Below are 24,080 nucleotides of genomic sequence, written 5' to 3' on the forward strand. Positions count from 1 at the left end.
GGAAAGATGCTCATCTTTCTTTGCCGGTAAATCGGATAAAAGTGGAAAGTGCATTGTTACCAGAACAAGAGGAGAGCTTATCAGAGGATCGATTTAATTGTATGTTAAACTCGGCCGCGTGAAGGTTAGGTTTCACGCGTACCAGACAGCTCCGGTTGTTAGTTGGAATTTGCCATTATATTTGCCATCGTCGTTAATTATCATCGCTCCACATACGTCGATCCCTTATTGAGTAGCAATCTCGTACCGTTTCCAGTTTCGGCCTCACCTTTCAAACCCATATCAACATGTCACTATGCATGTGCGAGCATTTGAAAAAAGCATTTTGCAGCAGGAAGCTTCAGCGCCAATTTCCATAAATTTGAGTAAAATAGAAAACAACCTAAAAAGTCAAATATCTTTTTCAAATGCGCCAACGCGCGAAGGAATCACGAAATAGTTTCCTGGAATTCCACTGGTGGTCCGAGTTAAAAATTCAGGATGTTCAACCTACCATTGAACGTGAAATTTACATTTTTCTTTCTCCTCTTTGATAAATCCTCTTTGTTATTACCACAGCCACTTTATTACTGCAGAGGCTTGGTTTGCTTCACGATACTCGTATCGAAATTTCCCGCTCTGATTCGATCAGGTCTACGCTGTTTCTTTCTCGATTTGTTTGAAGACGTGTCGTGCCGTTTTGAACGGTTGTCCAGCGCGGCACGCCTCGCATCCGTTTCACCTGGTTTCGAACAGTTTGGATTCCCCCTTCCAAAAAATTCCACTTTTACCATTCCGTTACCAGCGTTGAATTTATGCTAGTCAATTTTAATTTATCTATCTATATTTGTATTGTACGATTTCGAGGTTGTTCAAAGGCCGATATCCTTTCATCTTTCACACGGTTTTCATTAACAGCCAACAGAGTACAAGGTACCATTTATCTCTGTTTCCTCTATCTTTTGAAATTAATATCATCTTGGTTCTCTTCTCAGTTCGGTTACTGAGAAGACTGATTCTGGTTCCAGTCTAATTTCATTTCGCATAGTTTCACTGATAATTCTTACGAGTGATCGAAACGCTGCAACTACACCAAATAGTACAATACCTATTCATTGTTCATCGTGTTGCTTAAATTGGCCATGAGAAATTATAACTCATTTATAATTTAATCTAAATAGAGAATCTCTTCTCGCACGATGCTTTTTAGTACCATTATCCAGTTTCATTTTTCATATCTACGTTTGAAAACGAACACGAACAGATGAACATAGTCTGTGATAATTTCTTTTGTACGATACTAGAATATATTCCGAAACTTGAAGAATACCATTTTATTAGCCACGTCGTGTTACAATCAACGACAATCACATGGTTGAAAGTTCATTTCCGTATTGCTCGGTACTCGATGAAAAAAAATCGAGCGTTTAATGTTCAGTGTATTGTGTACAATGTTTGAAAATTGTGCTTGAGCCAAACTATCGCGATTTATACGTGCTTAGAAAATGGCGGAATCTACCATAGGGTGGGCCGAAAATCACTTCTTGTCAAAATAAATATAATAAAGTAATTTTTTTATTATATCTGGCGGTCAACATTCGAAAGAAATAATTCGTAATGAAATTAAAATAATGAAAAAAATTATGCTGAATTAATAACCACTTGCGCTGGCAACTGATTGCGGACCATAACGAGTGACCAAACCGTGTACAATAATTCGTCGGTATGATGTCACTGGGCAAAAATTATTGAAAAGTAATAAATTTATTGTTTCTTCTGCCTATTTTGTTTGACTTAAATACACTTAAAACTGAGAAAATGTTACAATTTTGGAACAAAAAATTCTCGACGTGCGTGGCACGACATTCCAGCGCAAGAGGTTAATTTAAAATTGACAAAATTAGTTCTTTCTTATACTTTGAAATTTTGTCTAAAAAAAAAAACAGATGGGAAGAAACTTTTAGCCTATCCTGTAGATTAGACTATTTCCTGTGATTTCTGTTCGTTGATTGAACATCAACGGTTAATAAACGCGGAACAAAATGTTCAGTGGCTAATGTAATAGTAAGTATAAGGTCGACGGAGAGTTTTTATTTGCCTAGAACCGGTACGATTGAAACGTAATTTTATACACTTTTATACACACATGGTTGGTTCCTGAAATCTGTGCTAAGAGTTCACATTAACGGTGCTTCCAGTTGTTTGTGTTTGTGTAGGTTTCAGAACATTTTCGAGAGTTGTGAGACCGATTTCGAACGAAATGAACTCAAGATTATTAATTAAGCAATACGAATGCATTAACGAAAATAATAGATTATGCCTGATGATAATCTGACTTTCCTTTTTATTCCTCCTGGTTATTCCAATGAAAAATAAAAACGTATAACGGACCGCTATCGCGCGTAAAATACACGAGTTACTACCCAATTTTGTAAATGTAACTGAAACGAGCTACTCGCACGAGTTGATTACACAAAATGCTTATTTACACGTACTAACAGTAGATTAATTCACTGAAACGTATTTTTATTTACTATCATTTGTGTATATATTTAAAAAAAAAAGCATTTATTACGATTGTGATAAATCGTTTATTAAAATTTTCATTGTTACAATATTGTACGCTTCAAGTTTCTAACTTCTTTTTTTTTTTTAATTTTACACGTGTAGGCTAAAAAATAATTTTCCAGAATGTTGTGCGTGTTGATTGATTAATTGAAAGAAGATGACCTTAGCCCTTGGTTAAATGAATGAATGAGTCAAGCTCGCGTCACAATTGCCGAATGAGTGAGTCAAGCTTCAGAAGAATTTAGGCTTTTAAACAGAAACTCGCAACTTGTCAGCGAAGAATTACTTCTAGTTAATAAATACTTGTGCATTACTTTTGTGTTATTAGTGAAATGCCGATGTTCGTGCATTTATAAAAAATTGAAATGCATAATAAAAATATGTACGTACAATAAAGACATTTATCACACCTACGTAATACGAATTTAGATCAATTTAAATCTTTTTTTGGCCATGCTCCTCCCTTGCGACACGTGATTCTTATTATGCAAAAGGTGAATTTTTGGACATGAAGGAAGCCTAAAAGATCGTTAATTTGGTCTAAACAAGCTTCCAGAGAACATGACATCAACGAAGGAAAAAAATTAGAAAGTTAAATTTTCATTTAAAGAAAGTATTATAACAAAAAATTCAGTATTAATAACTCATACTCGAATTGCCCCCCCCCCCTCCCTAAAAAATCAAATTGTCCTCCAGTGTGGCCTGTGAAACAAAATTCTATGTAAATTTCACTTCTTTTTCGCTCCTGAGAATATAATGGAAATCATATAAAAAATTCTTTATTCTCGATTTAACTAGACTCGGAACAACAGCTGATCTTCCATTGGCAAAAATCATTAATCGTCCATTTTCTCATTTCTCATTGAAAACAAAACACTGCCTAAAATTTCATCTGCTTTGTGCTCTCTCTGTGTACGGTAGGCCAAAAGGTTTTTTTTTTTTTTTTTTTTTTTTTTAAATAAAACATCAACATATAGAAAGAGAATAATCTTATTAATTTTAAATTAAATTCAAGTTCAAACGTGATTTTTCTCATTGTGGTTTAAAAATTAAAAAAAATATATAAAATAAAAAGTGATTTTTTGGCCCATGCTATGTAATACTTTCGCAGAGACAAAGCGATCCATTTATTATATGAAACAGAACAGAAAAACTAGAACAATTTCTAACGCAAGTGTTACGTAAGCATGACGCAACTATAATTGTCGTTAACAATTGTGATTGACGACGTATCTCGCTGCTGGAGGGGGACACGGTTCGGTAATTAATTTAATATTCTCCGGTTGGGATAGTTGTCGCCCTTGACACCGGAGTTTCGCCAGATGAGCACGGACAATGTACGCCTTGAACTCTTGCTTTGCAAAACTCTTTTCTTGCCGAGGGTGTGTTACATTATAGATTAAAGACTTCCGTCGTTGGTTGCGTGTCTTCTCGGAATTCACGAACGAAACGGCGAACCGCACGATGTTTGGCTCCCGTTTGTCCATTCAACGAGAGGCATTCAGGCCTGAATCAATAATTCAGATAAATTTAATTAGCCCTTAATTAACAGCTCGAAACGGAGAAGATACGGAGAAGAAAGATGGCGTTGTCTCGTCTTACGACGAAAGTGAATTTATGAATGAGAAATTATACAAGCTCTCCCTCTCGGACGTTGTCGGAGAAGCGGAAATAAATGGTTTTATCGGATCCTATTTACACACTATGTAGCGATGGTGAGTCACGGTGGATTGCTGTTTAGAAAAAAATCATTGTCTAAATCCGTGGATCCCCAAACGTGGAATCCATCCTCCTCCTCCACACAGGGAGGGGAGACATTCGAGAATGAGTCATTAACCGTGAATTTTTTGCATTTCTTTGAATGAAAATTTAACTTTCTAATTTTTTTTCCTTCAACCAATGTCATGTTCTTGGAAGGAAGGTTGTTTAAACCTTCCTTCACTTTTCAAAATTCACTTTGTATCGAATAATGAGAATAATAAGAATTATCAGGAGCGTGATCAAAAAAAAGATTGGGGACCACTGGTCTGAATTAATCGAAATCAGTCGAAAGAATACGTATTACGTGTAACTTCCAAATATGGAACTAACGTTAACACAGTTTCGATGATAATACCACGTACATACACAGAGCCCATGTAGAATGCAGTTCACAAAGAGGGGAAAAAACGAAGACCGGTTTGTCTAAGGAGTAAAATTACCTTATGACTTTCACATGAATTTATCACGGACGTGTTTCAACAAGAACAACGCTACTCGTGATCAATTAGAACATTTTGTAATTCGACCGTTACCAAACTTTATTGTTTCTTTATAGTCACGTGAAATTATCATTTTATTTTTTTTTTTTTTTTTTACCTTTCACTTTATTTTTCATTTCTTTCAATCGAATCGCATTCTATCATTCCTTGAACAATTTTTTAATTTAAAGAAATACAGGTCTGTGCTCTCCTTGTCTTTCTATTTCTCTCTATTCTAAATATATCTTTAAATGCATTAATATGAATACGAATATTACAAGAACAAGGAACAAATAATATTTTGTTTTTTTTTTTTTTTTTTTTTTTTAAGAAATAGCAATGAAAGACAGTCGAAAATGATCAAATATTTTCTGATTAAAGATATCCTATTCAAAAGAATTCTGACCTAGTTAATTGCACGCCTTCCACGTTGTGCTTCCTACGCTAATACTATGTACTTGGGAAACTCCTGAGAATATTCCTTGACACCATAAAAGGGAACTGTATGTAGAGGAAATTGGTGACACTGGCTGATTGCTCTCTTTCTTGCGCAACCTTTACAAATCATATGAAATGAATCATTTAATTTAATTTTTTCTTTTTTTTTTAACGTTATATTTAACATACCGTTTGTTTCGATCATTTGTGTCTGTAATTTTTTTATTTTCGAGTATTCGGTGCAGCGTTATTTCGTCTCGTGTCGTTTAAAGGGTCAAGTTGAAACTTCTTCTAATTGGATCGGAGCAGCTGCTTCGTCAAGGGTTTCTGCTTTAATGTGTCTCTCAATTAACTCGAATTTATTCAACTCGAATTGTTGTCACGGGGTCCGAATATTTTTTCCAGTTCCCTTTTATTCATTTGCGAGAAAGAAATCTCCAGTTTCTTTTATTTATTAACTCGCAAGACATACCAGTTTAACTTTATTTAAATTCAATATATTTGAAGTATGTGTTCAATACGATGTTACACACACGCGTAAGTAAATAAAGATATACTAAACGGAGGAACGATTTCTCGCGCACGGTAACGGTGTTTAAAAAAATTCGGACTTTACTCTCTCTTTCGATTCACGCTCTATTCCACGGGAGTACGTTTCCTAACCTTACCGCTTACCGGTTAACAGTTTACGCCCTTCGATCGCGATAAACGCAGGTTTTTGCACGGCGAAGAGACCGACCGCGGCCGAGCGTTTCGATGTAAAAAAAGTCGAAAACAACGACGTGTTCAAGAAACATCGGTACAGGATGTGGTTAGGGCGATTCCAGTCGACACGGTCATAGGAAGTAGGATGGTCGGCGGAAATTCTCCTCCCGAAACCGACTCGTGAACTCGTACGCTTCGTCTGCATACGTACGTACACATGTACACACGCGCATGTACGTGTCATGTAGTACTACGTACGTGCATGTTGTATACACATATGTGAGGCTTCTAAAGGCACTGTTCGTTCGCAGTTTGCACTCTCCCTACGTTTCCTACGCTTTCTGTACGGCCGCCGCCGCCGCCGCCGCCACCGCGCCGGTGAAAAGAGCACAACAGTTTACAAGTAGCAGCCAGCACTTAACCACATCAGCCAGCTCAGGACTGAAGAAACTATAAAGAAACTAGCGCCGCGTGCGTGATGCGCCGATCGCGGATTAAAGTGGAACGGAACCCTCGGAACGCTTAATTTTGTGTCTCCTGTTGCGCCGGTATTGTCACTCAGGCACTTTGTGTTTCTTCAGAGAACTCGTAACTCGTGACTCGTTGCCGTTACCGTTGCTCTTTCATTCATTCATTCATTCATTCATTCATTCATTCATTCATTCATTCATTCATCTATCCATTCATTCATTCATAATCTAGTGATTTCCCTCGTTCTTCCTCGTCGTTCTTCCCTTTGTGATTTATATTACAAGTGTCTGAAAGCGCATTTGAAACGAAGGCCTCTCGCGACTCGCGAATGAAAGAAGAGGAGCCAAGTGGAAATCGATCGAAACGAGTCGAGTGCTTCAGTGATTCAGTGCGGGATTCAGTTTGTTGTTGGCCCCTACTCGTCGACCCTTTTGACGATTGTCACATTGTAGGTAAACGTTTGCTCGAGGCAGTCTTGGAAAAGACGTGACTGTTTGACAATATTATGCAAATTATACAATATTATTGTCTGATACGTTAAACATTAGACAATAATATTGTGTAAATTTATGCAAAGAACAAACTTATCTTACATACGTGCACATGTTCAGATATTTTCTTAGCATTTGAAAAGATCTGACTTTTTAATTATTTTGAAGAAATTGTTAGAAATATGAGGCTAGAGTAATGTATACCAACCTTCTGGATGGCAAATCGTGGTCAATTCTATCAAAGTTACGTTTAAATTTGAATCTGAAATTGAGAGTAAATGTTGTCAATGCCTCGAACTTTGAATGCGTGAAAACGAAAGTAATCGGCCAGTTAAATTGACATAGTACTAGCCAGCCCAAGTTACTACGTCCTAAAAGTCACGAAATTTTATCTAGTCTCAGTTAACGGTTTTTTTTTTAATCTTGCCTTTTCAAGCAAGTTGTTTCAAGGTAATTTTAAGGTAATTTTGAACGAGTCAGCTTGAAACGAAAGAAACGAAGAAATTGTCCGATACGACAAAATGACATTTTAAACGTCATAAGTTTACGAACGAGATCCAACAGGTTGGTGGACGTTGCTAGAAATTGAAGATATTCCATTCGGAATCAATTTTCCACGGGACAGAACGGTGAAAGTTGCGAACGCGAACGATCTCTTGTAATCTATATTTGGCATTCTGGCGAGCGCATTTCGTACATAATTTCTCACGAATTCTCGAATATAATGAAATCGCTGCCGGTCGGAAATAAATTTTCCTCTGAACAAGAGGGAATCGCGCGACTCTCTGCAACTGTGGAATAATTTGGCACACTTTTGAAGATTTGATCGTTACTTTGGCAAATTTATATCACATTATACAGTATTTTCAATTTATAATATTACTTTCAACTTTCAACGTTGTTCCTCTGTTTTTCGGCGTCGTTTGATTTTGTCTTGCGAATTATTGAAACATCAGCATTGAACATCGACTGGATCGTCCTTCAATCAAAATTATCACACGTACAATTCCGAAGTTAAACATTAACAACAACGAACTAAAATTCGAACGGGGTCGATCTGAATCTTTTTCCAAACGTGGTGAAATTTATCTTCGATACAGATAAATAAGTTCAAACGTATACGAGAGATTCGCAAATAAAGAAATCGTGCATGTTTAACCTTTTCGTCATCATTTTCAATACTTTTTATTTGACTTTAATCGCTGTTTTAATATCTTAAGCATTTGAGTATTATGTTAGAATAATACATTTATTGATTGACAATTAATAGAAACATTTTGAAATACCAGTTAAACACTTTGTAGTTTCTTTTCACAATTCTGTTTCATTTAATTCCAAAGACAAAAGTAACTAAAAAGAATTTGAGTCAATCTTCCACAATCAATCGCCGTTTTCGCCACTCTGTTCCGTGTTCAAGTATTCAATTCTTGAGAAAAAAAAAATGGCCAAAAGTTCTCGGGGCAATTTGCGTTACCACTTCCTTCCTGCGTGCAGAAACGAAAGTCGTATCACGAAAACGACGACGTCGGTCACTGTCGATATCGTCTTCCTCCTTCAGTGACTGTGCAAAAGAAAAAAAGAAAAAAAAAAAATTGGAGAACGTATAAAAAGAGGAAAGAAGGTGAGAAGGAGAAAGGAAAAAAAGAAGGGAAAGAAAGAAAGAAAGAAAGAGGTTTTCACGCGATAACGCGGCGTTGAAGCTGCTGCTTTCGCGGCGCCCCGGCGTAGTGGGGAAAAGAAGCAACGGTGAAAGAAAGTGATACGGTAGCCGTGTTCTATTCGCCGACATTCCCAACATCGGAGGAAGCGTGCAGGATTTCTTTCACCTGTTGATCGTCGTTGCCGTCGACCATAGGCGTTTCCAATCGCGTGCCGAAACGAGAATGGGGCAAAAATCACGTCCTGTAAGACCACGCCTCGGGCGCGATTTATTTCATTGATACTGATACCGTGGACGTTTATGCAGATTCATGTAATTTCAGTAACTATATACAGTGACGAATTCTCTCTCGCGACTACAATTGTGGCTACTACAATGTCGCTCTAGTCTTTTTCTACGAATCGAGGAAGAATTCCAAGTTTTACTGAAATTTATCGACGACGTAAAGTCAATGTACAAATATCCGTTTCTCACGGATCAGGAAAAGAAACCAGTGAGAAATCAGCCCGCACCGTACCGTCATAATTATCTATATTAGTTTCCCTCGCTTAGTAGCACTTGGTGCTCCAAGAAACTTAACCCAGAGATCCGTACGCTCCACGATACTCTCAATTTTCCTCGTGCGTCAGCAACTGTCGCCATCAAATTACTCCGGCAGCTTCTCCGCATCGAGGAAAGCATTTCATCATCTCGGTAGTTAGAACTGTTGGAATCTCTCGGCAAAAAGCGGTTAGTCAGCGGATATTCTCCTACATATACATACTTGCCATTGGCTGGTTGGAACACCCGGTTTCCGGTTACAAACCACTCCTTTGTGCTCTTGATTCGTCGTCTCATCCGGCTCACAGTTTTTCCTCGATCGGGAACGAAGAACGAAGAACGAAGAACGAAGAACGAAGAAACACGTGGTCGACGCGAAATGCATCTGGGCGGAAGGATGACATGCAGTCATCGATGAAACGAAGATCATGCAAGAAAAAGTATTGCGACTGCGTGATATGCCGTGAACTGACCGATTGCAGAATGTCGGCCAATCTGGAGGCCCCGGTTCGTCGCGCGGAGGGCATCAACTTTATCTTGCGCCGTGCCCTGCCATTCACTGGCAAATCGCCGTCCAAAGAGTGGCTAAACATTAGCAACGACACAGCCAACCCTGGTGACGACGACGACGACGACGACGACGACGACGACGATTACAAAGATGGCGCCGCGATAGACGAGATTGATCACGGGAAAGAAATGGAGAACGAAGCGATGGCACCGGTAACAACCGGTGCGAAGAAAGGCGACAAAGACGTGGCTCATAAAACTGTCATCTATTTCGGCGACACGAACCAGAAACAAAGCAACAGATTCAACGATAAAGAAGCTTCGTCGAATCGTTGTCAATTTACGGTTGCCAAAGATGAATCAAAGATGACGGGGTCGAAGAAGGACGAGCAAGTCGTCGATGATCGAGACCGAGATCGAGATCGAGACGATGGAGAAAGATACAGCGGAAAGTCGCTGGTGAACCTGGCAAAGAACGAGGACGTCAAGGTCACGCACGAAATCGTGGTGAACGTCAGCCCCAGCAGGGAGGACGTGCTGAGAATCCAAGAGGACGAGAGCCAGGTCGAGGACTATTGGTCCTTGCCGGGGGATAACACCGGGTTCAAGGCAGACTGGAGCTTCGTTCAACAGTGGCGCTTGAGGGGGTAAATCGATCGTAGTAGAAATGTCTTAAATCTCGAGCTGTTGATTCCTAAATTCCCAAGAGGGGAGCTCCTCGACGAGCCCCGCATGTCTTTTTGTTTATTCTAAAAGAAATTGTTTTTTCCTACTTAATTTCACTTTTCATTTTTGGTAAAAGAGACAACAATTTATTTTCATTTGTACGTGTTTTGAAAATTGAACTGTATCGTAAACTGAATCGAATTCTTTCAATGTTACGCGTGAATGGAAAAACAATACATCTCCTGCACATGTGATTTTCACATTATTGAAAAACAACGTTTGCTCAGGTTTGCTCAGGTTTGGGTTAGGTTTGAATTTCTGTGTCTTTCCAACTAATTTTCTAACTAAATCATGAGCTGACTCTTGTCAGAAAATTTCGTCTCTCTATATACGCAACGTTTCTAACATACAAAAGAGGAACGTTTCTAACATTATTGTAAAATTTGTGAAATCAATACACCGTCTTTGCTTTGATCTTTTATCCTTTATACAAACGATCACAATGAGACGTATTAAGAGAAATCTACATATTTTGACTAGAAACTAGATTTATCTCCTCTCTTCTCTTCTCTTCTCTTGTGACATTTACAAGTCAACGTTGTTCAACCAACAATGTCTAGAAATTCTTCACTGATCAAACCTTTTTTACTCGATCCATCAAAACATAGTACATAATATATGACGAGAAATGTGCAAGCTCGTCGCTTGAGTTGTATTTACACTACTTTTCATTACCATCGCGGATGATTCATCGAAAAATGGTTATTTTCATTGAATCCGAAATTTTATCGTTCAAAGTGCATTTATTTAAAATGAAAAAATACGCAAAAATGTACAAAACGTCCAAAATGTAGCTTGTCTTTTTACTACTTAATATGCGAAACAAATCCTTTAGATTCTACTTAAATTTACGAGAGTGTGAATTTACATGAGCATCCATAGTCTAGTTTGTGTGTGTGTGTGTGTGTGTGTGTGTGTGTGTGTGTAATACTTAAAATATTAATAATAATAAGTCAATACAAATATGAGATCTCATTGTGGAAATGAAGGAAATGATATTTATTCCAACGATTTGACAATGACATTAAAAAGAATGTCTTTCTTTTAGCCCGACCGGTGGCAATGGACGAGAACTGTATTGCCCTCCATATTCGAAGGATTTCACGGAGAGTTCTCCAAAAAATGGTATTCACAATACGGTCCACATGGTTGCGGAAAGGGACACGGACAGCGTTGCTCCAACGCCAACGCCAACGCCTCAACATCCTCATCACTCTCAACACTATCATCTTAATTTACATGAAATTCGTGCGCTTCAGGTATTCCTTCAACATTCCTTTTACGACCCGAATACTCTTCACGAGCATCAACATGTTACGTTAATTGTTTTGAACCACAATGGTAACAAACGCCACATTTATCATCAACAAAATGTTGTTGATTTCTATTTTAAATCAGATAAACGTTAATAATAAATGTATGTACATCTTAAAGAAATTTCAATCGCCAAACTTAATTATTATAATTGTTCCACAAAAGTAACGCTGCTTGTTAAAGACCTAGAAGTAGAACGTAAATACCCAACATTTCATTCTCGTTCATTAAACAAATTCTAAAGACATTATGCGTGTTCTTCTTTATATGCGTTCGTCACCGTTTCAAGATACACGCGTTATCACGATGTCGAAGCATACGCTATAAAGTGTGAACATGTTTTGCAGAGGCGACCAGAGTGTACCGGTAATAGCTCGTCAGATGAGAACCGATCGTCCGGGCACGCGAGCATGTCGGACACAGGTGGGCACACGAGTAGCAGTTCGCCACCCCATCGTCACCATAGGGCACACAGTCCGCAACAGCTGAACTCTGTGCCGGAAGACGATCGCTTATCGGCCTCGGTTACCCAGAGAAACGGCAGAAATCGATCGGGACAGAATCGTAACAGACACAGAGCTACACCCGCCAAGGTGTGCTTTCTTAAAATGCAAGGCAGTTGATATCTCTATAAAGATATCTCTGACGTTGGTTGAATCGGTGAAAATAATAATAAATGATCGTTCGTCGTTGAGACAGAGGACATAAAATATTTAGCAATACATAAAATATCCGAAACATAATTATTAAGTAACGCAATAACGTTTCCATTTCTTTCTAGCTGTGTTTATATGAAATATACTCATGCACAAAATTAATTCACGATTAATAATGTACGTGTATGTATATACACAGGGTGGGCCATAAATCACTTTCTACTGAAATAAATCCGCAATTGTTTTTATTATATATTTTTTCCAACATTCAAAAGAAATAATCATGTTTGAACTTGAATTTAATTTAAAATTAAAGTTTTTCCTTGTATTTTGATGTTTTATTAAAAAAAAATTCCATTATATATACGTATACATATATCTTTGCTCACCATTGAATCAATTTTACTACCACTACCAAGAAATTTTTCAATGTTTTCATCGATCATCAAGCTACCAGCAAACTACCAAAATGCAAAAATGCTTTTTCCTTCAATGGCTGTGTTGCAGTTACAGGTGCCGTGGTCTGGGTCTGGCCTAGAAGATATCAAACTAGCAATTCAGCAGCTTACCATGCGTTCTCATAAATCGTCTTCCACGTACTCCTCTTTGAGCGGCTCCGAGAGTTCAGAACCGGCTGTAAGGAGGCTCATGAGACACTCGAGCTTAGAAACCATCAATACGAACGTGACCAGCGCCGACGAGTTCGTCTGGGTAGACTCTCACAATCGGTTGGTGGAGTTGCAACAATTACCGTGGACGCATCACGACGTCCTTCGCGTGTTACAAAATGGTCGCACCAGAGAGCACATGGAGCAAGTATCTATGGAAACGATACCGCGTCTTTCTTACCTGCTGCAACGAGCTCTGGTCAGAATCGGCCGAGAGACTCAGCGACTGGCTAAACCTGTTGGTTTGTGCAGTAAACACGAGGTGTACAGTGCGTTTAAGATCGTCCTCTGTCCGGCCTTGGCAGATTCTTGCACCAAGGTACGTGAAATGGAACACGATGGCTTGTTGGTGCGACAATTGAGAATCAATTCCTTGATCAATTTGGAATTTTATATCTCACAATTGTAAGATACGTGTACAGCGCATTTTGCATTTGCAAATTTTAAAATTGGACCTGACCTTTAGAATAAATTCACATCATTGTACTCTTTGCAAAACTTGAAAAAAAGAGAGAGAGAGAGAGAAATCTTACTAGTTTAGAAAATACAACTAGAGCTAAGCAACAAAACCTCATCAACTTTGTAGTAGTCAGTCATCCATTAATTTTCATGTTTGTTTCTATTCTATACATGCCTGCTTTTGCTAGGGATCACTTGCCAGGTAATAATATAACAATATAAAAGTAGTAGTAATAACGTTAGTACAATACAATGCATAGGCTTGTAAATTGCTAATTCTTAATAACTAAGTCTGTCTATACTGAATGTATCATGATATTATGAATAATGTGAATAATCAGTCGATGAAGTAAATTGGACAATTTACTTCTCATCCTAGTAATATTGAAAGGGACTGTTACTCTTTCACTCTTTCAGACTACGTTACAATATAATAATTATAATATTTTTCTATAAAAGCATGTTTAAAAATTAATTACAATATAATATGCGACTTTTTTTTTTGTTTTTTAGGCGTGCTTGCGTGCTGCAGCGATGTTCGCCGTATCTGGCGATCAGTTGAAGCAATCGAAAGCATCTCGATCCGGATTGCAACTGCCAGTGGGACGATTTCTTCGTTGGATGTCCGATGTTCGATTAGGAAGAATGATACACGAGTACGCGGCTATATATTTAACAGCTGGAATCGAAAATCTGCTGGAGGAAATACTATTGCAGTGCATACCGACCGATTCCCATACAACGTTGACTGCAACCATGTTGGAACACGCTATCGCCAACAATGGAGATTTATGGGGCCTCCTTCAACCTTACGCGCATCTAAATGCCGGTCGAACGGCATCAGGTATAAATAAATCATATTCTGGCGTTGCTGGCATTGCTCCACTGACTCGAATCATTGATTGTTTTCAACTAGCTTACCTCTTATTTTATGCTTAATTAGAAAAGTTCACTAGAACAATGAGTATCAAGTATGTATCAAGTTTTGACTCCTTTATCTAAAGCACTAGATAATTTTACAATATAAATGGATTTTGTGTTTACTTCCATTGAAATGAAACAAGAATGGGGAGGATATAATATGAAGAGACGGAATGAGGATTTATTTTTCTTTAGATTTCAATAAGATAGAGACTAATTGAATGACTAATTTAATTAGCATTTGTAGAGAATAATTCTACTATCCCTTGAAATTTTTGAAATTTATGATAAAGAGAAAGAGCAATCTTAAAACTGCGAACAATACTTGCGACAGATACTTGTAGTTCGCTTCATTAAAAGCTTTTAGTAAAATTCCTTATATCATAGGATAAACCTAGTCGTGCGCTAACTTTAACTTTAATTAGAGATTTCAGTTGAAGATTACAAAATAAAGTTCAAAATTGGTGAAAAATATTTATAGGATATAAAAGGAAAAGATAACAAAGATATTATATAAAAAGTTTTATAGTCACAAGGAAAAGAAAACAATTTTGAGTTGACACTTGAATGAGATACTGTTTCATCTCTTGACTTCGATTTCCAGCTTTTAATGGAAATACTCTGCGTAATATTTATAATATTTATAACAACTGCCATTACTGCAATAACTGCAATTTTCACAGGTGCACTTGCCATGCCACGTTGGGCCAGTGTCAGTTCCCTAAATTCCTCTTCATCGTCCCGCAGTGGAAGAGACGCGGCAGGGTCAACGTTAGAACCATCGCTTCTAACAACCTGCGTCGGATCAATGCCAGAGTTGATAGACTTAATCTCGAAAGTGGCGCAAGTAGGACGCTCAGCTATACCTCTGACAACCAAGGCGTTGAACGCGCTTTTTTATTACATGAGGTGTTCGCAGGTTTGCTCAACTTAATCCTAACCTTTAGTCCCTTTTCTGTCGTCTTTGTCTCGCGGAACGTAATCTAACGTCACGCAATCACGTTTACGCAGCTGGAGCACGGTGAACGAGGCCTGGGGATACAGGAGCTCGCGTACGAACGAGCATACGTCGTTCTTCCGCCGCTGGTCGAGTGGGTAAGGGTTGCAACCGCTCATGCAGAACACAGGCACGGACTAATTGTGGATCAAGACGACATTAATCAAGCTGCCAGATTGCTGTTACCCGGCGTGGATTGTCCTGTCAGGCCGATATGGTAATGCAAAAATTGGTAACTGGGATTGAGAAAATTTTTAACAAAATTTAAATTTAAAATCTAATGACGTTCTGTGATAAACTTCGTCCACAGCTTCGAGGAAGTTTCACTGTGCTCGAATCGTATTGATGACTCAGAATACGTCCGGCTTTTAACCATGGACATGGCCTTCAAGATGCTAATAAGCGGTCGCGCAGATTTAATAGTTCAAGCCATGCCTCTCTTGCCATCGACAAAGATCAATACTGTGAATGATAACGGCTTCACCGCTTTAATGATAACGTGTATAAATAACGACGAAACCGCTGTCCTAGCACTGTTAGACGCTGGTGCCGATTTGAACGTCGAAAGTCCACCTCCGCCTACCGGACAATCAGCGAATATACCTTCCAAGACTCCCGTGGCGCTAAACGTGTCAAATACTAAAAGTCCAATGACACCGCCTACTATGATGACACCTGGAAAGAATGCGCAGTCTCTAAATTCATCTTCCAGTTCGCCAGGCTCGTCTAGTAACGTTTCCAATAGTACGTGTTACAACCACCACTCTGGTTTCAACGCGGAAACGCAACATTGGACTGCTTTAACGTACACGGCGTTGTTAGGACATTGTAACATCGCTAGAATATTGTTGGAGAGAGGTGCAGCTGTCGAAGGTGGAGCTAAATTGAGCGAAGACAAATCTACGGTCACGCCATTACAAGCAGCCACAGCATCTGGCAACTATGAAATGGTTGCACTTCTTTTGGCTCATGGAGCTCAGCCGTTTTTGTCTACTTTGATAAAAGATTCGTTTTCATACTCCGGTTCTGCTCAACGGGGCTGTTACAGGCAAATAAAATATCTTTCTAATTAGTTTTTGATTTATCATCGTTCAAACGTCACTGATGAATTACAATTACTTTCTATTGTTACTTTACAGTGCGATATCAGTAGCAACGGTTCATGGTCAGAGGAGCTGTCTTCATCAACTGTTGTCTCATCCGTTAAACTTCTCTGCCAAACGAGGGGAGAAAGAAGTATTGTCGTTGGAGGAAATTTTGGCAGAAGGTAGTGCTGGTGCTAGTCCTCAACAACAAACTGTGGACGGAAGAGGAAATAGAAGAGAAGGGAAAGAACCAGTCTTTAATAAAGTTCAGACTAAAGCTTTACAAGAAGCAATGTATCACAGTGCCGAAAGCAACCATTTAGGTAAAGCCGCCCAAGTTACTGTCTCGAAGAGTATATCTAAATGTATCTTTCTCCTATATAAATATGAATTTATACAGATATTACGATGGAACTTCGTGGATTAAAAGTGGGTTGGACATTGCACTGCTGGATGCATAGTCTTGCAACAGCTCATGAAATGAGATTAGATTCGGTAATAGATCAGTTACTTCAAGATTTTCTGCAAGTCTGTCCAGATGACTATTCAACGCAATTCGTACAAGAATGTCTTCCATTGTTATTTAACATCTTTAGATATAGTAAAGTAAGTTATAATTCAACTTGCTCGATCAAATAAGAATTGAGTGTCTTATATCTTTTGGTTTATGTTCTGTCTATAGAAAGAAGGCACAACGCTTCTTCTCGCGGATATTTTCTGCACGTGTTTTGGATGGGAACCGATAAAACCCATTCGAGACACAACGCTTTCTAGCGGGTCCAGAATAGATCCCAAATTTGTAAATAATCCGGAATTAAGCGATGTACAATTCAGAGTGGAGGGCAGGGTGTTCTATGGACATAAGATTGTTTTAGTCACGTCGTCACCGAGATTTAGAAATATGTTAAGTTCAAAATTGTGCGAGGGAAATCCTCCTATTGTACAAATTAACGATATTCGATACCACATTTTCCAGGTAATATTCACAGAGTTGAAAAGTTCTTAATTTTTTTTTTTTTTTCTCTTTTGTCTTTTCTTTTTTTTTTTGTTTTATTTAGAATTTAAATTGTATTTTATATATTCAGATGGTCATGGAATTTCTATATCACGGTGGTTGTGCCACATTAGAAGTTAATCAAAGTGATGTTTTGGAATTAATGGCAGCCGCGAATTTTTTCCAACTGGATAGTTTACTTAGATATTGCGAGGCACAATGTTCTTCCATGGTTGATCTTGACAATATCGTTTCTATGTACATTCACGCAAAGGTATTTTGCTTAAATTTTATTAGATACAATATTACAACGCAATTTTTCTTTTAAGAGAAAATATAAACTAAACGATTTGTTATTCAAAAATTTTCAGGTTTACAACGCCACACAACTTCTCGAATACTGTCAAGGGTTTTTACTACAAAATATGGTTGCTTTATTAACTTACGATGACTCGGTTAAACGTCTATTGTTCGCTAAGAAATTGCCTAATCACGATGTTCTCGCGGGTCTTCTTCTTACTTTGCAAGCAAGGATAAAAGCTAGACGATCTCAACAACAAAATAAGATAAAAGCATAGAGATACGATAGACACCAAGCACGGTATTTATATCAACATTGTGATTATGATTTTATTTTTACTATCGTCGATAGTAATGATAAACATATTCACGTATGTTTAAATAACATCATTTATCTAAAAAAAAAAAAATAAAAAAATAAAAAAAAACTACACGTAAACTAAGACTGAGTATTTCACGATTTATTTTTAATCTTTTTCTAGCGGGTATTCACATATAAATTATCACTAATACGCATCAGTTTGCATTCCATAAGGTATATATTAATAGATCATAAAACTTACGTTTCTGCCATGTATTTGTTTCGTCATTGTTGTGTAGTATTTTCCGTTTAAGCATTCTTTGTGTCAACTATAAATGTATATTTGATAGCTTTCAAACTATGCCGTTACAAATGAATCTATCGAACGTATATAATATAATTAAAAAATTTCTAAAAATTAGTTTATCCATCACAAATTTTTAAATAAATATGTAAATAAATAATTATCATAAGTATAGAAGATGGTATATGCTGTGAATTTTTAGTGACGATAAATTATTAATTATATATAACAAATGAATATATAAATATATATTTTGTATATAAAACAGGCTGAACAGTTTAAACGTGATAAAAAAAAAAAAAACGATGATGCGAAATATTAAAATGTTGTCACGCATTAATAGTACAACATAATTTGTACACCCCAATTACAATAAATTACAGATATTGTGATAATAAATAACTTGTTTCACTTCTCGAAGCTTAATAAAATTGCCTATATTTTTTTATCACATTTCTGTTTACATATAAATTACTGAACTTTGTAGTTTTTATCACATTGCAGCATTAACTTGCAGTAATTCACGAAAAAGAAAAAAAAATAGAATGCAAAGTATTGTCACATAATGTCTATACTGTCAACGAATGAAGCTCGTCACACCTTTAATAAAATATTACGAAAAACGTGATTCATTTTAAAATAGAAGGAAAAGAAGAACGAAATTGCCTACTACAATTTTCTAGTACAATAAAACATCGTAAAATTCGTTACTGCAAAATGAAATTGTTTCTGCTTAGACCTTAACAATGTAACAATATTAATATCATATATAATGCAATTTATTTTAAATGTCAATGTTTAGTTGTATATACAATGTTCAAGTTATAATCTTCATGATAATGTTTGGAGTTTTTAATTTTGGAATGCCTAATAATCATACAAGAGTCAAATTGATTGAAGAAAACGGCTGTCTCAATCTTACGATAATCTGTACTATATTCTTTCTTTCATTATTATCGTTGCAAGCTTCAAGATATGGAGATACATGCAAATCATAATGAATAATGTTATACTTCTAGTAAAGAATAATTGTAAAAAATGATATATTCACAATTTATACAATTTAATTATGCTTAGATTAAGAATATTGATGTTGTCATATGTTCACAAAAGTTCTTAATTACATAAATTATCGTGTATTTAATAAGAATTATATGATATATATCTCTTGTAAAAATGTAAGCTTGAAGACAGTTTTGAAGAAGTAATCAGTAGGCATTCCCTATATTATGTGATATAAATTTTAAATTGCAATAAGTATACTTTAATATTTTCTTAGTACCTGTGTATATAAGAAAAGTAAAATATTTCAAACACGTGAAAAATGTAAATTATTTGTTTTCTTTTTTCTTAACATTACATATTTTATAATGTGAAGCTGTTTGAAATAATTAATTTATAAGAGCAAAAAAATTGCCTGCTATAAATGCATGTGTTAGTACTAATTTATGCATAATTTTAATTTAAATATAAGTGGAAAGATGAAGAGCAATAATAATATTTTAGGTCATTTAATATTTAGGTTGTTATAATCAACCTATCCTAATTGGATAAGGACAGAAAAAGGAAGGAAATAATATATTATATAATGTTATTTTTATAACAAACATGTATAATTATTTAGTGATAGAAAACGAATTAATTGTTTTGAAATAATAACATACAAGTAACAAATTAGTGAAAAGATATTCATTTTGCAAAGTATAATTTCTGCTTATCGCTTCTCACTACACTGGATTAATTGAACAACAAATATTGTGAATAATAAAATATATATGCAATAGAAAATTACATTTTCAAGTGAAAACCAGATTACAGAAATTACTTATAGCGCACAATTATAAAAAAATTTAAACAAGAATATTGTTGAAGATATAATAGTTCTCAATATTAATCAATTTAGTGCCACATTTATTTCACATATTTCTGAGATAAATTTATATCTCTTTATGATCATTTTATGCATAGGTAATCTTCTAATATCAATACAATAAAATGTTAAATGGTGTATTTTTTAATAAATTTATTGAAATAAATTAATGAATAATTTTACTAGACAATTATATATTAGATAATTGTCTAATAATGATAAATATCAAAATGTTTAGATGTTATATATCAATAAATTAATAGAATACATAGTTTTAATATAGATTTTCAACAAACAGTATACGTTGCCATAAAATTTGAGGCTGTAATATAACATTGACATTCAGCTTAGAGGCTTGTTCTATTTATAATGCTGTATAATTTATTGAAAAAATAACATTTGATACAATTAAAATGATTTATCAAAGTGTCTGTTAGTTAATAGCTTGCAAATACAACAAAATTTATAATTGCAAAGATTATTTCTGTTACTAATAGAAGCCTGCTCTAAAAAGTAATGCAGATGTTTAATATCTTTGTTATGTTCAATCTGAGTTACTAAATTCAAATTGCTTTAAAATGAAAAATAAAAAGTAAGCATGCAGTAAGAACATTATAATGTGTTTCATAAATTCGAAGATAAACAAGGATAATACGCTCGAATTACATGTTAATCAATTTACAAATGAATATAAAATAAGTCTATCCTCTCCCCATATTGCATGTCCGATACAAACTGGCAATTTATATTTTTTTATGACATTATAATTCTACAATCAGTAGGATAGATTGAGACAACCTTTTTCGTTCGTACGCAATATCTACGACGATTAGGTGCGCTAACTTAATTTAGTGACTAGAATAATAATTAATATAGCAACGACTATGATTGCGAGCAACAGTAGGACAAAAATTTTTCGTCGATATTTACTTTGGTAATTACTTCCCTTGATTAACTCTTGAGTTCCCAGCTCAACATTCGCGTGGATATCTTCTATATGGTTATCTATCGTGTCTGCAATAAAAAACATTTACTCAAATATACAAGAACAGTATACATATATGGGAATCGCTTACTGATTGAATCTCCTTGTTGATGCACCAATGCTGCCAATTCGCGTATTATTTGATTTACATCCAAAATATCACCTTCGATCCGTTTTATCCTATCTTCTCTCTCTAACAGTAAGCCTTGTTGAAATTCAAGATTCCTAGACACATTAGACCCAAAAAGACAACTTGTAATTTACTTTCTTATTTAATAATGTATAATCGATAATGTTATTTTACGAACTTGTATTATGTATTATAATATTCATTAAAATAAACTTACCATACGTTCAAGTGCATTTTATAACTTCTCTATATTAATAATACATGTTGTAATTATGTAACATCTTTTTCGGTGAAATTTTTAAATTCAAGCTATTTCGATATTCATACTATAAAATCCACGAATTATGCTCATCTTACAAAAATCATGAAAAAAGCCTATTTGAATTTTAATTTTTTAATAATGTTAATAATGTTAGCCACCTTTGAACCCATTGCTTGTGTGTAGACTGTGAGAAATAGTCAAGCTTTTTTCACTACTAACATGTGCAGATATAGTTATGTATATTTATGAAAATGAATATATATAGTTTACATTCGAACCTTTGTGTCACTCTGTGCTCATCCTCCTGAGCTTGAAGTAAACGTTGTTGTTCCTCTTCCTCGGGATCCATAGGATTTTCTATATTAATTGTAAGCAAAATATGTCTCTTCATCTTTTCAGCAATTGACTAGAAATTTCATGAGAAAGCAATTGTAAGGGCATGATAATGTTAGAATTAACTAAGATACAATTAATGAAATATATTTTACCTTCTGCATATCTGAGTATCTTTGCAAAGCATCTTTGAAATCAGTGGTAAGTTTCTCAATTTGCAACTTTTGTTGTTTGTCACCTCGCCTCATTAGCACTGTCAGTCTTGCAATGTCTTTGCTCGTTTGAGTCACTACTTGATTTGTGCTTAACTGTGTGACATGCCTTGTAATTAAATAAATGTGAATGTGAATAAAATATAAAATGTTTCAACATAACATTTTCACATTGGTGAAAATTTGTTGCATCTTAATGAGTATCACACATGGCCTAGATTACTCTGCCTTTATTTTAGATTTTTCACAATTACTTACACCTTATCTCTTAGACCCTGATTATCTTTATTGGTTCCAACATTTTTATATGCGCGTTCAAGCGTTCTCCAACTTGTGTTTATTGTGTATATGTTAGTGGTAATATTTTCACTGAGACTATAAAGTTCAGTAGGACTAAATCCTACATCAGGTACATCTGTCCGTTGATCTGTGGACCCATATGTTTGAGAACTGTGAGCCATTCTAAAAATAAACAAATTTTATTATGATTTTACTGTGTGAAGTTAAAGAACCTGCAAATACTGACAACTACAATAACAACAAACATATGTACTTTGTATTTTGTCTAACAATCTTTTCGCATTTTCGTGAAATAAAAAATGAATTAAATCTCTATGACATATTTATGAGTAACACTGATATATGTATTATCACATATATAAGTCACTGTTGTAACTTTATATTAATAATAATAATAATAGTAATAAATATATTAAAATTTTTATATATTCCAACTTATTTACATTAACATGATTTTTTTATTTATTTATAATTTTTGTTTAGTACAAAATGGAAAAGCTTCTCCTAGATTATATATATATATATATATATATATATATACATACACACACTCTTAATCAAACCATTCTCCCTTATACTGTTAAATACATATATCTTTATATCTTTTAATGCAATTGTACATAACAAGCAATATTTAGACTTTTAAGATTTTCTATCTATGGCGATATTTTAATAAATATGCGAAAAACCCAATGTAAATATTTAGTAAATTTTTTGAAACTGTCATAAAAATGATATATTAATTAGTAGAATATCGTATACTGCTATATAAACAATATAGCAAAATTTCAGCTGATATGTATCTCAAAGCTCTATCGTGATTATATACAGCTGAATAGTTTTTCAGATCTTTAATGGTATACGACAAATACATACATGAAATAGCGAAATTAATGCGAGATAAAAATACATGAATAAATATATAGACGCGACGTACATGCAGAACAAACCTGAATTATTTTATCACAAATATTCTTAATATCTAAATATAAATTGCTTTATTAATTTACATTTAAAAATTAAGAGGACTATTTTTATGTATTGAATCTTAGAAACTGACAGTTGCCTAAATGATCTAATCCACCGTCCATGTGACAATAGTCCTTTGTGTTCGCAGCCGCGGTTGCAACAGATTTCTAAATTATCAACGTTTCGTATTTTTTAAGTCCAGACACGATGTCTGTAACCAATACGAACATAATAAACAACAAATAAATAATTCTCTGATAATAAATTAATAACAACGCAACATGCATTCTCCGAATTTCAAATTAGTTTTTATTACAAAAGGAATTTAATGTGTGTCTAGAACACCGTCGATACCACTAGATTCAAAACACCATTTTGCAGATGTCATCCCGTTGTGTTGTAGCACGAAAATACGAAGCGTAACCTTTCATGTAAAGAAATTAATCTCTGCCAGAAAATTTATTATTGAAATAGACAAATACAGATATTAATCAGCTATAAAATTATTTTTTATCAATTCATGGAAATGAGAGTGTCTGAAATACCGTCTTATATATTACTACCATCGGAGTCAAAAATAGAACTATCGATACATTTATTTCAATATATTTCCATCTATTTAACACAGTAAACGATGAGAAAAATTGATAATAAAATTTTTCTATTGAGTAGTCGAATCAGCTAATGAATTA

At 35.2% G+C, this 24,080-nt stretch overlaps 2 protein-coding genes and 1 long non-coding RNA gene across 7 annotated transcripts in view; 2 read left to right on the forward strand and 1 right to left on the reverse strand.

Moving 5' to 3' along the window:
* The window catches only part of LOC122532699 (ankyrin repeat and BTB/POZ domain-containing protein 2), a 33,672-nt gene extending 14,123 nt beyond the window's left edge, over positions 1-19,549 (forward strand). For 2 of the 3 annotated variants that reach the window (XM_043661710.1, XM_043661711.1), the window contains 12 exons: positions 11,377-11,587; positions 11,990-12,235; positions 12,806-13,285; positions 13,939-14,269; positions 15,030-15,265; positions 15,358-15,560; positions 15,654-16,391; positions 16,483-16,751; positions 16,829-17,034; positions 17,111-17,404; positions 17,514-17,696; positions 17,794-19,549. In XM_043661710.1, coding sequence (XP_043517645.1) covers positions 11,377-11,587; positions 11,990-12,235; positions 12,806-13,285; positions 13,939-14,269; positions 15,030-15,265; positions 15,358-15,560; positions 15,654-16,391; positions 16,483-16,751; positions 16,829-17,034; positions 17,111-17,404; positions 17,514-17,696; positions 17,794-18,000 — 3,604 coding nt within the window. In that variant the 3' untranslated portion in view covers positions 18,001-19,549. Of the gene's footprint in view, positions 1-9,404; positions 10,250-11,376; positions 11,588-11,989; positions 12,236-12,805; positions 13,286-13,938; positions 14,270-15,029; positions 15,266-15,357; positions 15,561-15,653; positions 16,392-16,482; positions 16,752-16,828; positions 17,035-17,110; positions 17,405-17,513; positions 17,697-17,793 lie in introns of those variants that run through there. The other variant, XM_043661709.1, reaches the window with a different exon arrangement.
* Positions 5,870-8,495, forward strand: LOC122532709. The gene is made up of 2 exons (XR_006307553.1): positions 5,870-6,849; positions 8,387-8,495. It is a non-coding gene; the product is annotated as an uncharacterized LOC122532709 (long non-coding RNA).
* Positions 19,550-19,918: 369 nt separating the features above from the next.
* Positions 19,919-23,624, reverse strand: LOC122532704 (syntaxin-12). Of its 3 annotated transcripts, none has more exons than XM_043661721.1 (6): positions 23,430-23,624; positions 22,378-22,581; positions 22,063-22,228; positions 21,853-21,980; positions 21,274-21,407; positions 19,919-21,211 (listed from the first exon to the last, which is right to left on the reverse strand). In XM_043661721.1, exons 2-6 carry the CDS (start codon positions 22,578-22,580, stop codon positions 21,036-21,038), a joined length of 807 nt encoding a protein of 268 aa, XP_043517656.1. In that variant the 5' UTR covers position 22,581; positions 23,430-23,624; the 3' UTR covers positions 19,919-21,035. The 3 variants fall into 3 exon arrangements, with proteins under 3 accessions (XP_043517656.1, XP_043517655.1, XP_043517654.1); XM_043661720.1 differs by having other exon boundaries at positions 23,370-23,623; XM_043661719.1 differs by having other exon boundaries at positions 23,357-23,623.
* Between the last annotated feature and the right edge of the window lie 456 nt (positions 23,625-24,080).

Source organism: Frieseomelitta varia, unplaced genomic scaffold (genome assembly GCF_011392965.1).
Source record: "Frieseomelitta varia isolate USP_RPSP 00005682 unplaced genomic scaffold, Fvar_1.2 scaffold_464, whole genome shotgun sequence".
In the NCBI taxonomy this organism is placed as follows: Eukaryota; Metazoa; Arthropoda; class Insecta; order Hymenoptera; family Apidae; genus Frieseomelitta; species Frieseomelitta varia.

Bases quoted from the DNA above. Each gene is read 5' to 3' on its own strand.
- LOC122532704 (XM_043661721.1), bottom strand. From the start codon at position 22,580: ATGGCTCACAGTTCTCAAACATATGGGTCCACAGATCAACGGACAGAT. The intron at 21,408-21,852 runs GTTCGAATGTAA...TAATGTGTCTAG, and splicing joins GAGCACAGAGTGACACAAAG to GAATCTTGAATTTCAACAAG. The intron at 21,212-21,273 runs GTAAGCGATTCC...TTTTTATTGCAG, and splicing joins TCAACAAGGAGATTCAATCA to ACACGATAGATAACCATATA.